A 13,116-nucleotide genomic window follows, 5' to 3' on the forward strand; every position below is an offset into this window, starting at 1 on the left:
TAGTCCTAGTAGAGATTCATAAAATTTACAAAAATATCTTACAACTTTAAAACAGTCTGTGGCCTCATCGTCACACCAGAACCACTCCGGAAAAGATCATCTTCTGGGCAGTGCCACAGGTGCCAGAAGTTTGGCCATGCCCAGAATCTATGTAGAGCGGAATATAGATGTTTGAAATGTGGGGACAGCCACCCAACCAATACCTGCACCAAGCCGGGGACCACCTCGGCCAAATGTGCCAACTGCGGTGGCCTTCATCCTGCGAACTACAAAGGATGAACTCAGTACCCAAAGAACAGACGGATGGAGGCAGTCAATCAGCCTTCCTCCTACAGTAAAAGAACACCAGAGGTCCAGGCATCAAAAGCGGAGAATCAGCGGCCACAGTCGGAGACCTCCAATAATAGAGACACCCGAAAGCAAACAAGAAGTTATGTCGATGTGACCCGTACAAATAGACCAATACCAGAACAAAATCAACCAATAGCACCTAAACATCTAACAGCTGTTATTACGGCCTCACTAGTAAACATGCTACAAGATTTTAGCCTGTCAAACTCTACTGCAACCTCCACTAAAAGATTTTTTCGTGAAACGCGGGTCATCCTCACAGCTCTCATAAAGGAATAGCAACAAACACATTCCAGCATCTCTTCAGATCGTTGCATGCAATGCAAATGGCCTCAAAAACAAAATTCTGGACCCCGGAGTTTTCACATATAGGTATCAACCAGATGTTATATTAATCAGTGAAACTCATTTAAGACCTTCAGACAATCCTAAAATAAGGGATTATCGCCTATACAGAAATGATAGATTACTCTACAGAGGCGGCGACACAGCCATCTTCATTAAAAATTATATTAAGCACCACTCTGTGAGCAACCCTTCAACCACTAACCTTGAGATCACAGGCGTGGAAGTAGTCACCAGCTCCGCTGGCAGATTGAAAATCTACTCAGCTTACAACCCTCCTCAAAAATCTCTACTACACTCTGACCTAAATGCCATCTTATTCATCAGAGAGCCCACCATTATAGCCGGGGATCTGAACTCCAAGCACCCTGCGTGGAAATGAACAACCACCAACAAGAATGGTTGCATCCTTTCCAATTACTTGGGATCAAGCAATGCTGTTTTGGCAGGCCCCACCGAACCAACTCATCTCAGTACGTTTGGCACTGCTGACATCCTGGATATAGCTATCCTGCAGGATATCAAACTTCAATACAGCATCATATCTATGGATGAACTATCATCCGATCACAACCCAATTCTACTACAGCTGGGAAAACAAGAACACCTATCTCCTCCTTCTCACTCCTACATAGCATGGGAAAGACTGTCAACGGCACTCAAGGATTATATTGGACCTGTTCCTCACATACGCACAAAAGAAGAAGTAGAAACTGCAGTTACAAATCACACAACAAATTATTTCTGGTATAACGGAAGCTACCTCCTACAAATCTGCCCGCAAGCCAGATCGTTTGCCTGAAGACATCATGAACTTGATCAGAGACAAAAACAGAGCTTGGAAAAGATACCGTAACACGTGTGCACCACAAGATAAAATACATCTAAACCGATTAAATGGGGCAGTAAGAGATGCACTCAAAGCCCATAGAGACCAAGTATGGGATGAAAAGTTATCCTCCATTTCACCTACTGATCACTTCATCTGGGGACTGCTGAAAAATATCAGAAACAAAGACAGATGCCTTCCCCCGAACTTCCTTCAGAACCAATATTCTCTGACCAGAGCCTTGCTCACACAGATGTAGACAAAGCAGAAATTATAGCAAACAATTTGGAGGAGCAATGCAGGCCTTCGTATGGAAATCTTGACTTTGACCACATATATAAGATTCACAGCAAGGTCAGACACTCACTCAAACTTCCTGACACCAGCACTAACTATATTGTACCAACATCACCTGCTGAGATATAGGACATTATTAAAGAACAAAAAAAGCTCCTGGGCCAGACGGCGTTACTAATCGGGTGATCAAACTTCTGCCCCGAAAAGCAGTGGTGCACCTGACCACAATTATAAATGCAATCCTAAGTCTTCACTATTTTCCTTCCTGGAAACTGGCCGATGTAATTCCTATACATAAGCCAGGCAAGGATCCTCACCTGCTTCAAAATTATCGTCCAATCAGACTCATCTGCAACCTAGGCACGATTGCTGAGAAGGTCATCCTCGCACTTCTTCAAGCCTCAATAAATGAACTAGACATCCTTCCTAAAGAGCAGTTCGGCTTTCGGCAATACCACAGTACTACTCACCAAATCCACAGAATTGTGGAATATATCACCACCAGCTACAACTGGCGTCAGTACACGGGAGCTGTTTTCTTGACCTATCCAAAGCATTTGACAATATATGGCACTTTGGATTGCTACATAAATTTATCTCAGCTGGTATCTCAATGAAAATGGTACATTTAATTAGATCATATCTTCAAAACAGAACCACGCAAGTTAAGATCAATGGTACTACCTCATCTCAGCGACCCATCTTGGCTCGAGTGCCACAGGGATCACTACTGGCTCCATTGCTGTTCTCTGTATACATGTCTGATATCCCGCACAACCCAATGACATCCATCATGGCGCTGTATGCAGATAACACATCATTAGTCAGATCTCTTCGACCACATTTCGTTACTACAAAACTTCAAGAAAACCTTCTAAAATTAGAAAGATGGTTCTCCAAATGGAGACTGCAAATAAATCCCGTAAAAAGTTTAGCTATTCACTTCACAAAAAAGGTCGATATCTCCAGTAGGAGACATCTCATTATTTTCAACACCAAAATTCCCTGGCAGACGGAAACAAAATACTTAGGTGTCGTCCTCGACAAAAAATTAACTTTTAACCAACACATCAAGGCTGCATGTGCAAAGGCATCTAAAGCCATCGCTCAGATCTACTCCCTAATCAACAGAAGCAGCAAGCTAAACATCAGAATCAAACTGCTTTTATACCAGCTGACGATTCGTCCCATAGTCACTTACGCCTCTCCAGCCTGGAGCCACACCTCCATTACAAATATTATCAAATTGCAACGGGTTCAAAACAAATGCTTGAGAATAATTCTAAACGCCCCATGGTTCGTCAGAAATCATCAACTTCACCGAGATACAAATATTCCTTATATCTTCTCCTTCCTACAAACTTTAGCCGCAAAGTTCTTCCTAAAGACGTCCACGCATGCCAATGATCCAGTTCAGCAAGCTGTAGCCTATGAACCTACGGATACATTGAAACACAAAACTCCAAAAGCCATTTTAACTTCCTTCAGTAATGTATAATCTCGATGCCCATTCTGGGCGAGCAAACTGCTCATAATATTTTCCCACACTGTGACCGTAACAGACAACGGGGAATATGAAAAGCTTTTCGCTTCACCCCTTAAGCCATAAATGTCAAATTGTCAATAGTTATTTGCGTTTATTTGCGTCTAGCTTCCGAGTTAGATCCGAGATGTGTTATGTCATCGTTTCTGGAACGCAAGTTTACTGTAAAAGCCCGAAAATTGGCAAAAATCCTAGCATTTACATGATGAGGTGGTAAAAGCCCAAAAAAATGCTTGTAAACGTTTCCATTTCGGTAAAAGCCATCATTTACTAACACCAATTGGTATTGGTGTTGATAAATGATGGCTTTTGTGGACAAATACCCGTTTGTCCACAATAACATATACGGAATCATTTCCCCCTATTAATAAGCCTACGTCTCTATCAGCATTTGCCCTCTACTCCAAATTAGCTTTGTGACCATGTCAGTTTTTCATCACAACTGAAATTTTACTCCCCCCCCCACACTCTTTATTACGTATGGAAGTTCCCACTTTAACTTTTTTTTTTTTTTTTTTTTTTGGTTCCTTCGTACTCGTTTTATTTTCTACTCAATTTCCTTCGTTTTTTCCACTCGGGGTGCATTTCATTCTCACGACTTTGAAGTCGGAAGGGATCGATAAAATGCACCCACGTCTTTAAGAGCGGACGTGTGTATGTTATACGACTGCCTGCGCCTGTGATCTCTCTCTCTCTCTCTCTCTGAAATCTCGTGCTTTTCGTACAATTTTTTTAAACAAATACACAAACAAAATATAGTGAAATAAGATTAACATTTTTTTTTTTTCGAAAAGAATGTTTTTTCCGCCTGTAACGACGGGTATCAAGAAAGTCACTGAACATATATCACACCTCGAAATTTTCTTTGTTTTCATTTGATTATTTTTTAAATAATGTGATATATAAAGAAAACAATATGAAGGAAAACTAATAAAACCGACTTAACAATTAGAGAGAAATTTGCTATTGATTTCCATAACTCGCTACACGTGCTTGACCTATCTAACAATGAGAGTTCGCGAGGAAACAGACACCAACACATTTCAATCATGTGCTGGCAACAATGTCAACAATTGATGAAGTGTTGTCCTTACAAATAGAAACGTCTAGCCAATTACTGAAACATGTTTTATGACTTATACTGCGAGTACGTTTTGGTACGTGCACTGCACCTGTTGGTGCGATTTCTCGTATTTGATAAAATGTTATGTTCAGAGCTGGCAGAGCAACATCCGTTGATTCTGTTTAGTTTTCTACATTAAAAAAAAAAAAAAAAAAAAAAAAAACAGGGTAGAAAAAATAAATGAAATCATGCGTGGCGCCATCTATTGGCACTATTATAATAATATAAACCTATTTAAATATTAAATATTAAAATGATTAAGTATTTAATTGGAGGTGTTTTAATTTCAGGAAAAAATTAGTTCTAAAGGAAATGAGAAGGAAGATCACGTTAACAACAGATGATCTCATTCTGACCCAACCAGCAAGAAAGGTAACAATCAATTTGCTCACAACTAGCACCTCCTTTCACCTAAAAAAATAAATAAAAATATATCGAATTAATTTTTGATTGTCTTAAGTGAAAAAAAAAAAAAGGCTTCTCTTCCTTCTTCCAGACGCTTCCAATGGGTTTTAGTTTCGATAAGCCGGATATCCTACGTGGGTCTTACGATTCTCTTCGACCTCCGACATCACTGACCAATGTACAGAGCCGGAGATGTAGCACGGAAGATAAACCCAACTGTGCTAGACTAAACGTAAATTCCTTTTTTGTGTGTGTGTGTGTGTGCCGCGAAATATATCGTATTTTCAATAGAATGTTAATTAAAATTTGAATGAAATTAATTAGAATCTACGTCTTACTTGTGTTGTTGTTTTCTAGGGCGATCTTGTATATTTAAAATACCTTTTAGTGACGTCACCATTTGAAGTAAGACGAAAATCTATGAAACATTTATGTGTGGTAAGTGCCTTTTATTGGTTAACGTGTTGTGTAAAATGCTACTGTGTGCGATGTGCTGCTAATACAATTGTTGATTTCGATAGTATTGTTGTGTTTACTTCTGGTATGTTACAAATTAAATTGTCGTTTTTTTTTATCATTGTTGAAACATTATTAACCTGGATAGCATTGTTTGATTTCGTATTGTTATAAAATACAAGTGAATGTGTTGAATTGGAATTATTTCTTCTGCATCTATTCAATCGATTAGCATACTGGAAAACTTGTGGCTGGAATTTTGTTAGTATAATTTATAGACATAAAAAGAAATGAGTAATTGGGGCAATAATATGTAGATATTGTAAACTAATTAGATCCCTCAATGAAAAGTTCCTGAATAAATCTTTTATAATAATATCTTATTTTAGCTTTACGAACTGAGGAATGAGAACTTAAATCCGTTTCTTGGTTGTTTGGCTGATCCAGAGCGCCCTGCTCTCGTATGGGAGTATTGCTCAAGAGGAAGCCTTTACGAAATATTAGCTCGCGACGATATGAAGCTCGACTGGTCTTTCAAATTATCACTGCTCACGGACCTTGTTCGGGTATGCCAATCTTTTACATTGACGCCATTTAATTAATATTTATTAAATAAAAATGTGAATAAAATTTTATTTAACAAAAATTAAATATTTATTTATTTTAACTAAATCGATTTTAATTAAAAATATTTAAAATGACCGAAATATTTTAAAAAATTTATATTTTTATTTGTCATTTTTAGTAATCGAATTGTCTTTTTTTTTTTTTTTTTCAGGGAATGCGTTATTTGCATAATTCTTCTATCAAGTATCACGGCCGATTGAGTTCAAAAAATTGTCTTATTGACATTCGTTGGGTATTGAAACTGACGGATTACGGTCTTCCACCCTTTTTTGAAAGCCAAAACCTACCTCTTCTTCTTTTGTCTGCGAAAGGTTCGTATATTTCATCTTGATTGGTTAGACGCAAAAATACTGATTATTTGTATTTAAACAATGGGTGATCGATGTACGCATGCGCCGCAAGCATTGTTGAAAATGATGTAATGTAATTGTTTGAAACACAATTTGAACCAGATGGAATGAAAACGGACTTATGAAAAAGGTCAGTTTTTAATCAATCAACTATTAATTGATTATTTTAGCGAATTACGAAAAAAATTTTAAAGAAAGTTTTTTCTGGGATTTCACGCATAACTGCATGAAATCCCACTTAGTCACGTGATCTAACACAGCGTCTAACGGCGCTATGTTAGATCACGTGACTTAGAAATCATCTCGATATCGGAAAGGATGCCTTTTATAATTCCAGAGTAACATACACGCATGCGTGCCTCCCCATCTCATAGAAACAAAATTTCACTTAGAAGTCAGCTGAGCGAATCTACAAATTTTATTATGAGAATGAGAATCCTACGAAAACATTTGAGAACAGTAGCTTATAAACGTGATTAAAAAAAACTTGGTATGGACCCCTCAATGATCGTGCTAATTTGTGCTTAACCATCTAACTATATGGATATATCTGAGAACTTAATAAATCGCTAAGACATTTTTTCCCCTAATGGTAAACATTCCGTTATAACTTTAACTCTTGCAAGTATTAAAACCTCTTTATGTGAAGTAACTGAATTTGTATCTATATATTCGTGTCATCTTTCATTGATTCGCTCTATTTATTTATTTATATTTTCTTGCTTGCATAAAGATGTCAGGTCTCAAGATGGTGCAAATAATAATGTATTCTTTTAATTATTATTACTTATTTATCATTGAAGATGATTTGAACACTTGTAATAAATTGTTGATGCAAAAAAAAAAAAAAAAAAAAAAATGTGCCTATCGCTTAAACACCGAAAAAGTCGTTGCCCATTCTGTAAAGCTAATTTACCTAAAAAAAAAGTAATGGAACTCAAGCAAAAAAAAAAAAAAAAATGAAACAATATAAAGATTCTATGCATGTCGAAATGTCCTTTATTGCATGGGACTACTCAATACAACAATGGACCGCTTCATTGTAAAAATAAACATGACTAGGAATTTATTTATGAATAGCATGGATAAAAGACGAACAGATTGCAGTGCTTGAGGGAAACCATAGTTTTTTTTTCTTTTTTTTTTTCGTTTTTTTTTTTCATACCTGACAAGCACAATCCTTTTCACATCGACATAAAAGAGATGGAGGGATGATAGCAGCAACAGCACAGCATCTTCCAAAATCGACACCAGCAAATGCGGCCATCTTTTATATGACACAAACATCTGTACCTTTTCTGTCTCTTTAAGATCTCTTGTGGACGGCTCCTGAGTTATTGCGGAACGAGGAAACGCCACGAAGAGGATCACAGCAGGGTGACGTCTATAGTTTCGCTATTGTGATGCAGGAAGTGCTGGTAAGAGGGGAGCCCTACTACATGCTGCATCTCTCACCCGATGGTAAGTGTGCTTTGTGGGTCAGTACGTCTTCACCTTTTGCAGAATACTATTTCTTGATAAAGTTACGCCACTGCACTTTTGGAATAACTAGTTTGGATAAGTTCCGTATTTTATTTTATTTTTTTAACAGTAAAGACATCTTTCTGTTGTTTTATTTATATTCTATAAGAAAGGAATTAAAAGAAAGCTGTCATAAATTGGCTTTAAACTTATTAAAGTTCTACTGAATACTAATAAATAATTATTACTAGAGAAATTCTAAATATTTCCAAAAGACAATTGCGCGTGCATTGTTTAAAACATGACAGACTTTATTGTTGTTTTCATAAAATAACTTTATTAATATTCATTGCAATACAACAATGCCTTCACAACAATACGCAAGTGTTGTATATTTCAACAATGCGAAGCAACCCAACAATAAATACAAAACCTGGAATTTTCGCTTGCAATTTCTTAGGATTTATTACGTCATTCTAAATTATTTTTCGACTGCTGTTAACAAACTAAAGTTTGTTAACAACAACTAAAGTTTGTAACAAAAAAAAAGTTTGAAAATTTTTTAAAATTTTCAAGCTTTTTTTTTGTTTGTTTTATTTTGTGTTATCTGTAGAGATCGTGGAAAAACTAAAACATCCACCACCTCTAATTCGTCCATCGGTATCTAAGCAAGCAGCGCCACCCGAGGCCATCAATATCATGAGACAGTGTTGGGCTGAGCAAGCAGAGATGAGACCTGACTTCAATGTGATTAGCGATCGCTTTAAGCTTCTCAACTATGGCAGGTAATTGTCCTTATCTCATTGATTAGACGCTAAATAACCTTTTTTTCCTCGCTCTGAACATTTTCATTCTCTTTATTGTGGAATTATTTCTTTTAGGAAGGTGAATATAGTGGACACCATGTTTCAGATGCTTGAAAAATACTCCAACAATCTCGAAGATCTCATTAAGGAACGAACCATACAATTAGACGAAGAACGGAAAAAAACAGAGCAACTATTGCATCGAATGTTGCCTAGGTAACCATACTGTTCTAATAAAGATTGCGTAAGCTTTTAGGCAAATTTATGTTTAATGTATGCTAATAGCTCTAATTTTTGACTACCTTCACTTGGATTAGTTTTACTGTTTTTAATTCATATCAAATGCATTACGTTTTGTTTATAATGGTTGGATTAAGCCAACTATTTATTTTACTTGAATTTCTTTAGGACTCTAGGGACCAGGGAGCGTGTAATTGATTTCTGCTATGGTTTACGGTTCCATTTCCTCTTTCCCATCTTCCTAGAAGATGGTTAAAGAATTTTGGGACGCTATAAATACAATAAAGTATTCAAGCCGGGTTTCCAATATTCTAAATATTGAGAAACATCTATTCCGTTACAAACTGCGGAAGCGGACATTAAAACTGCTAGTAAAGCACAAGTAAGGTTCTCACTATACAGCTGTGGTGAGATTAATACATCGCCAGAGAGTCGTTCGCGAAACGAAATAAAAGAACTATGTAGGCCAGCGGATGCTGCACATATGCAGTTTATGAGTTCAGAAAAGGCTAAGAGTCATTGCAAGAGAAACGGAGATCTTTGGAACCATTTTTGATGTATCAGAAATATCTCCCCATATTGGTAGGAGAGGATGTGATAGAATGATACTGAAAACGCATTCAGAATCAGAAGTGCGTTTATATGGAAGAATAACTTTATTATTATTCATTGCAACGCAACAATGCTTTTACAACAATAGGCAAGCGTTGTATATTTCAACAATGCGAAGCAATCCAACAATAAATACAAAATCCGGACACACACACGCGCGCGCGCGCGTGGTAGCTGACAGAACCTATAATACATTAGCGTGAGGATAAGGTGTGGGCAAGTGTTGGGAGACTGTTGCCATTTTTTCTAGAAATGTTAGAGGTCGCATTGTTCGCAAGCATTTCATGAGGAAGACTGTTCTGGAGGGACAGCCGCTATTGCAGTTGACTATAAAAGGATGTTGAACAGCTGATATGCATGTTTTTTTAACAGACGCTTCAGATAGCGGTGAGATGATGCATGCTAATTCAGTCAAGGAGTGTGCATCGAAGTATTTACAGAAAAGACAGAGCTGAAGTAGGCCATCACTGAGAGAGAGAGAGAGAGAGAGAGAGAGAGAGAGAGAGAGAGAGAGAGAGAGAGAGAGAGAGAGAGAGATTTAATCCTATCTAGAGATATGCGTATTACTGAAGGATTTGATTTGATTTTTTTTTTTTTTTTTGCAAAAAATAAAGGCAAGAATTATGCTTCGATAGCATTGAAGGTGAGTAAGTTACTTTTCCCCACTTAAAAATGGTATGGAGATCAGTGTTTAAGTCACTGGTAGACATTCTTGAAGCTTGGAATATTTGAGAAATACAAGGTTTGTCAAAGAGAAATTCGCAAGATTATTGGTCAATGAAAGGTTTAAAAGAGGATAGACGATAAAAAAAAAAAAGATAATTGAAGCTCTCCTACCTTGACGGAAAAGTTTGAGTAGAGGGAGCTACCCACCTACCATGACACACTTGGATTGACTAGAGAGAAAGCTAGGTGTGATAAGAAGGCATAGTATAATCCATACATGGAATACAATACTAGCGGGAAGAGAAGCTGTTTAGTTACTTGGTTGATTGTAATTACAATTAAGGAACTAAGGCTGTGGATGTATTATACCTGCTGTTCTGATGTGGATGTTCCCCGGCCGTTTTTCTGTTTTGGGTGGGAAAACTCCCTCCACCTCTTTATGATTTCTATCACCTCGTATTCATCTGAAAAGATCTGATAATTTTTGAATGGATATTTTGTGTAGAGGTTTTAAAGAAACCTGAGTATCAACTCGACAAGTTGTACCGGTGTATGATATTGCTGTTGCCGCAACTTATCACTTCCTGCTCGGCATAGGAAAGTATTCAAGTCCTCTGGAAATTGAACTTAACAAACAGAATTTTTATATTCTTTTTTTTTTTTTTAAATCACGTTTTATATTCTAATTTTATCCGTTTTTTTTTTTTTTACTTTTTTATCCCATCGCTTTTGAAAATAAATATACGTTTTTATTATAACCGTTTAATAGATTTTCGCAAGTGATTTTCTCTTAATCCATCTGTTTGTATTAAAACCAATCCCTATTGATCTCATCTCTTGCAGTACCGTGGCTGAGAACTTAAAGGCAGGTCTTCCTGTGATACCGGAGAAATTCGAGGAGGTCACCATTTACTTCAGTGATATCGTGGGCTTTACAACGATCTCCGCATACAGCGAACCAATGGAGATTGTCGACCTTTTAAATGACCTCTACACTGCCTTTGACAGCACCATCAATCATCACAATGTTTATAAGGTAAGACAGGCATTTTTCTTGTGATTATTCAAATCTCAAATTTCTCTATCCTTAATGCGTTCCTTTAAATACTTCCTTTTCTTGACGGGAAGTGACGTACCTCCTTACATGGTTAATTAGTTGCGAATGCCAGTGGAATACTGACAATAAAACGCCCTTTTTAACTGTTAAGTATTTAGATAACACGTTATAGCTTAATGAGCGATATTCTGTTATCTGTGACGTTGCCAATGAAGAAGTGACGTCATGCTCACGCGAGTACATTGTTGCTATTTTTCATTGATTACTGAAGATTAGTGATTAGTAGCTGGAAAGGCTATGATAATAGCTCTCATTACCATTCGCTATACATGATAAAGTCTGAGAGAGACAGAGTGTGTGTGTGTGTGTGTGTGTGTGTGTGTGTGTGTGTGTGTGTGTGTGTGTGTGAGAGAGAGAGAGAGAGAGAGAGAGAGAGAGAGAAAGCCCTCTTTGGTGAATAATTTTCACAGCCATATTAAAGGAAATGCAGTTTTTAAAACCTGAAAATAAAAACAACCAGCGCACCATATAAAAAAAACAGAATCTTAATCCAGCGATTGCAACGCGAACTAAAATACCCTAGCAAGAAATTTAATCTTTGAATTTCGATCTTCTTGTTTTATTTTATTTATTTCCTATTGCCATCTTTTTTCGTCGAATATTTTCGTGTCGTTTCCAGCGGAGAAAAAATCCTGCGAATTTCAACAAAGACGGAATGTCTGTCAGAAAGGAGAAGCAGAATGTGACAAGAAAAAAAAAAAAAAAAAACATACCAATGAGAAAGAATTAGATATCACTAAGAAAAATTTTGAGAATGACAAACTTAGTCGGGGGGGGGGGTTGAAATTTTGGGTCCAACATACCTCTTAATGATAGTAGCAAAGAGTTATTGTATTACATTTGTCTCAGTTGCTAACTTTTCTTTTGTTCGGGGGGGGGGGGGAATGCCTGTGCAGCTCTGTGGAATTGTCGTTTGCACCCGTACCATATCTCCTCTATCAGTTTCCGAGTTAGTCGATCATTGGAATAGGCAAGTATGGTTACACTTCCTGGAAACTCGGGTTTACCTCACCACCTGAAAACAATTGACACTAGAACTCAGACTATTTCAAACAATAATAACTGTTAAAGGCCACGAGATGGCAGCAGTTGTTTGCAGATACCTATGGAACTCATCGTAAGCCTTAGGCCTGCTATTGCGAGAAATAAGGGCAGAGTTGGCTGCTTATCACTCTTCAAAAAAATCAGATTTAAACGATTTTGCCTACTTCCTCGGAAAATAAAAGGAGTTATATGATTTTTTTTCATTTTTTCTTTGTATTTTCTCATCTCAAAGTTTTCGATATAATTCTCTTGCGATTAGCTTTATAAGCCATTCATGGTGTGTCCCTTCGCAGCCGTGGAATAATACAATCGGTTAACGTGGGTTTAAGTACCGACACATTCCTTTAGGGGCCGAAACCAGAAAAATGAAGATTAGGGTTAAATTATAAAATTTGCCTCTTTGACAACGTTACTGTAAAGGAGGAAGGAAAGAAAGTACAAAGCAAGGATTGGGTATAGTGTAACCGACCAACTCAAAAATAATTTACTTTTTCCATGCATTTATTTATTTATTTATTTTAAATTAATTTTTTTACTTTCAGGTAGAAACCATAGGAGATGCGTATATGGTGGTAGGAGGGCTTCCTCAAAAAACGGCCGACCATGCTGAGCAGGTGGCCACAATGGCACTAGAGTTACTGCACGTGTGTGGGCAGTTCAAAATCCGACACATGCCCACTGTGCCTTTGATGTTGCGGATAGGTATACATACAGGTAAGCTACTTAAAACCTGCACTTATTTACGACCGCATTTATTTTGAAAAGCTGTAATTTGCTTTTAAGTAACAGCGTAAAGTAGCGAATAACGATAAAAAAAGCAACCTAACTTTCGTCTTGGTAATCC

The 13,116-nt window shown here is 37.2% G+C and overlaps 1 protein-coding gene across 1 annotated transcript in view; it reads left to right on the plus strand.

Annotated features, from left to right (window-relative positions):
• The window catches only part of LOC150094937 (retinal guanylyl cyclase 2-like), a 96,986-nt gene that overhangs the window by 69,180 nt on the left and 14,690 nt on the right, over window positions 1–13,116 (plus strand). The window contains exons 5-14 of the mRNA XM_090411154.1: window positions 4,779–4,860; window positions 4,985–5,125; window positions 5,251–5,331; window positions 5,739–5,915; window positions 6,128–6,287; window positions 7,638–7,787; window positions 8,401–8,572; window positions 8,669–8,809; window positions 10,955–11,147; window positions 12,815–12,986. Of these exons, the coding sequence (XP_090267280.1) occupies window positions 4,779–4,860; window positions 4,985–5,125; window positions 5,251–5,331; window positions 5,739–5,915; window positions 6,128–6,287; window positions 7,638–7,787; window positions 8,401–8,572; window positions 8,669–8,809; window positions 10,955–11,147; window positions 12,815–12,986 (1,469 nt within the window). The remainder of the gene's footprint in view (window positions 1–4,778; window positions 4,861–4,984; window positions 5,126–5,250; window positions 5,332–5,738; window positions 5,916–6,127; window positions 6,288–7,637; window positions 7,788–8,400; window positions 8,573–8,668; window positions 8,810–10,954; window positions 11,148–12,814; window positions 12,987–13,116) is intronic.

This window comes from Typopeltis vanoorti, chromosome 21 (assembly GCF_054136105.1).
Source record: "Typopeltis vanoorti isolate ZY-2024b chromosome 21, IOZ_Tvanoo_1.0, whole genome shotgun sequence".
NCBI lineage: Eukaryota > Metazoa > Arthropoda > Arachnida > Uropygi > Thelyphonidae > Typopeltis > Typopeltis vanoorti.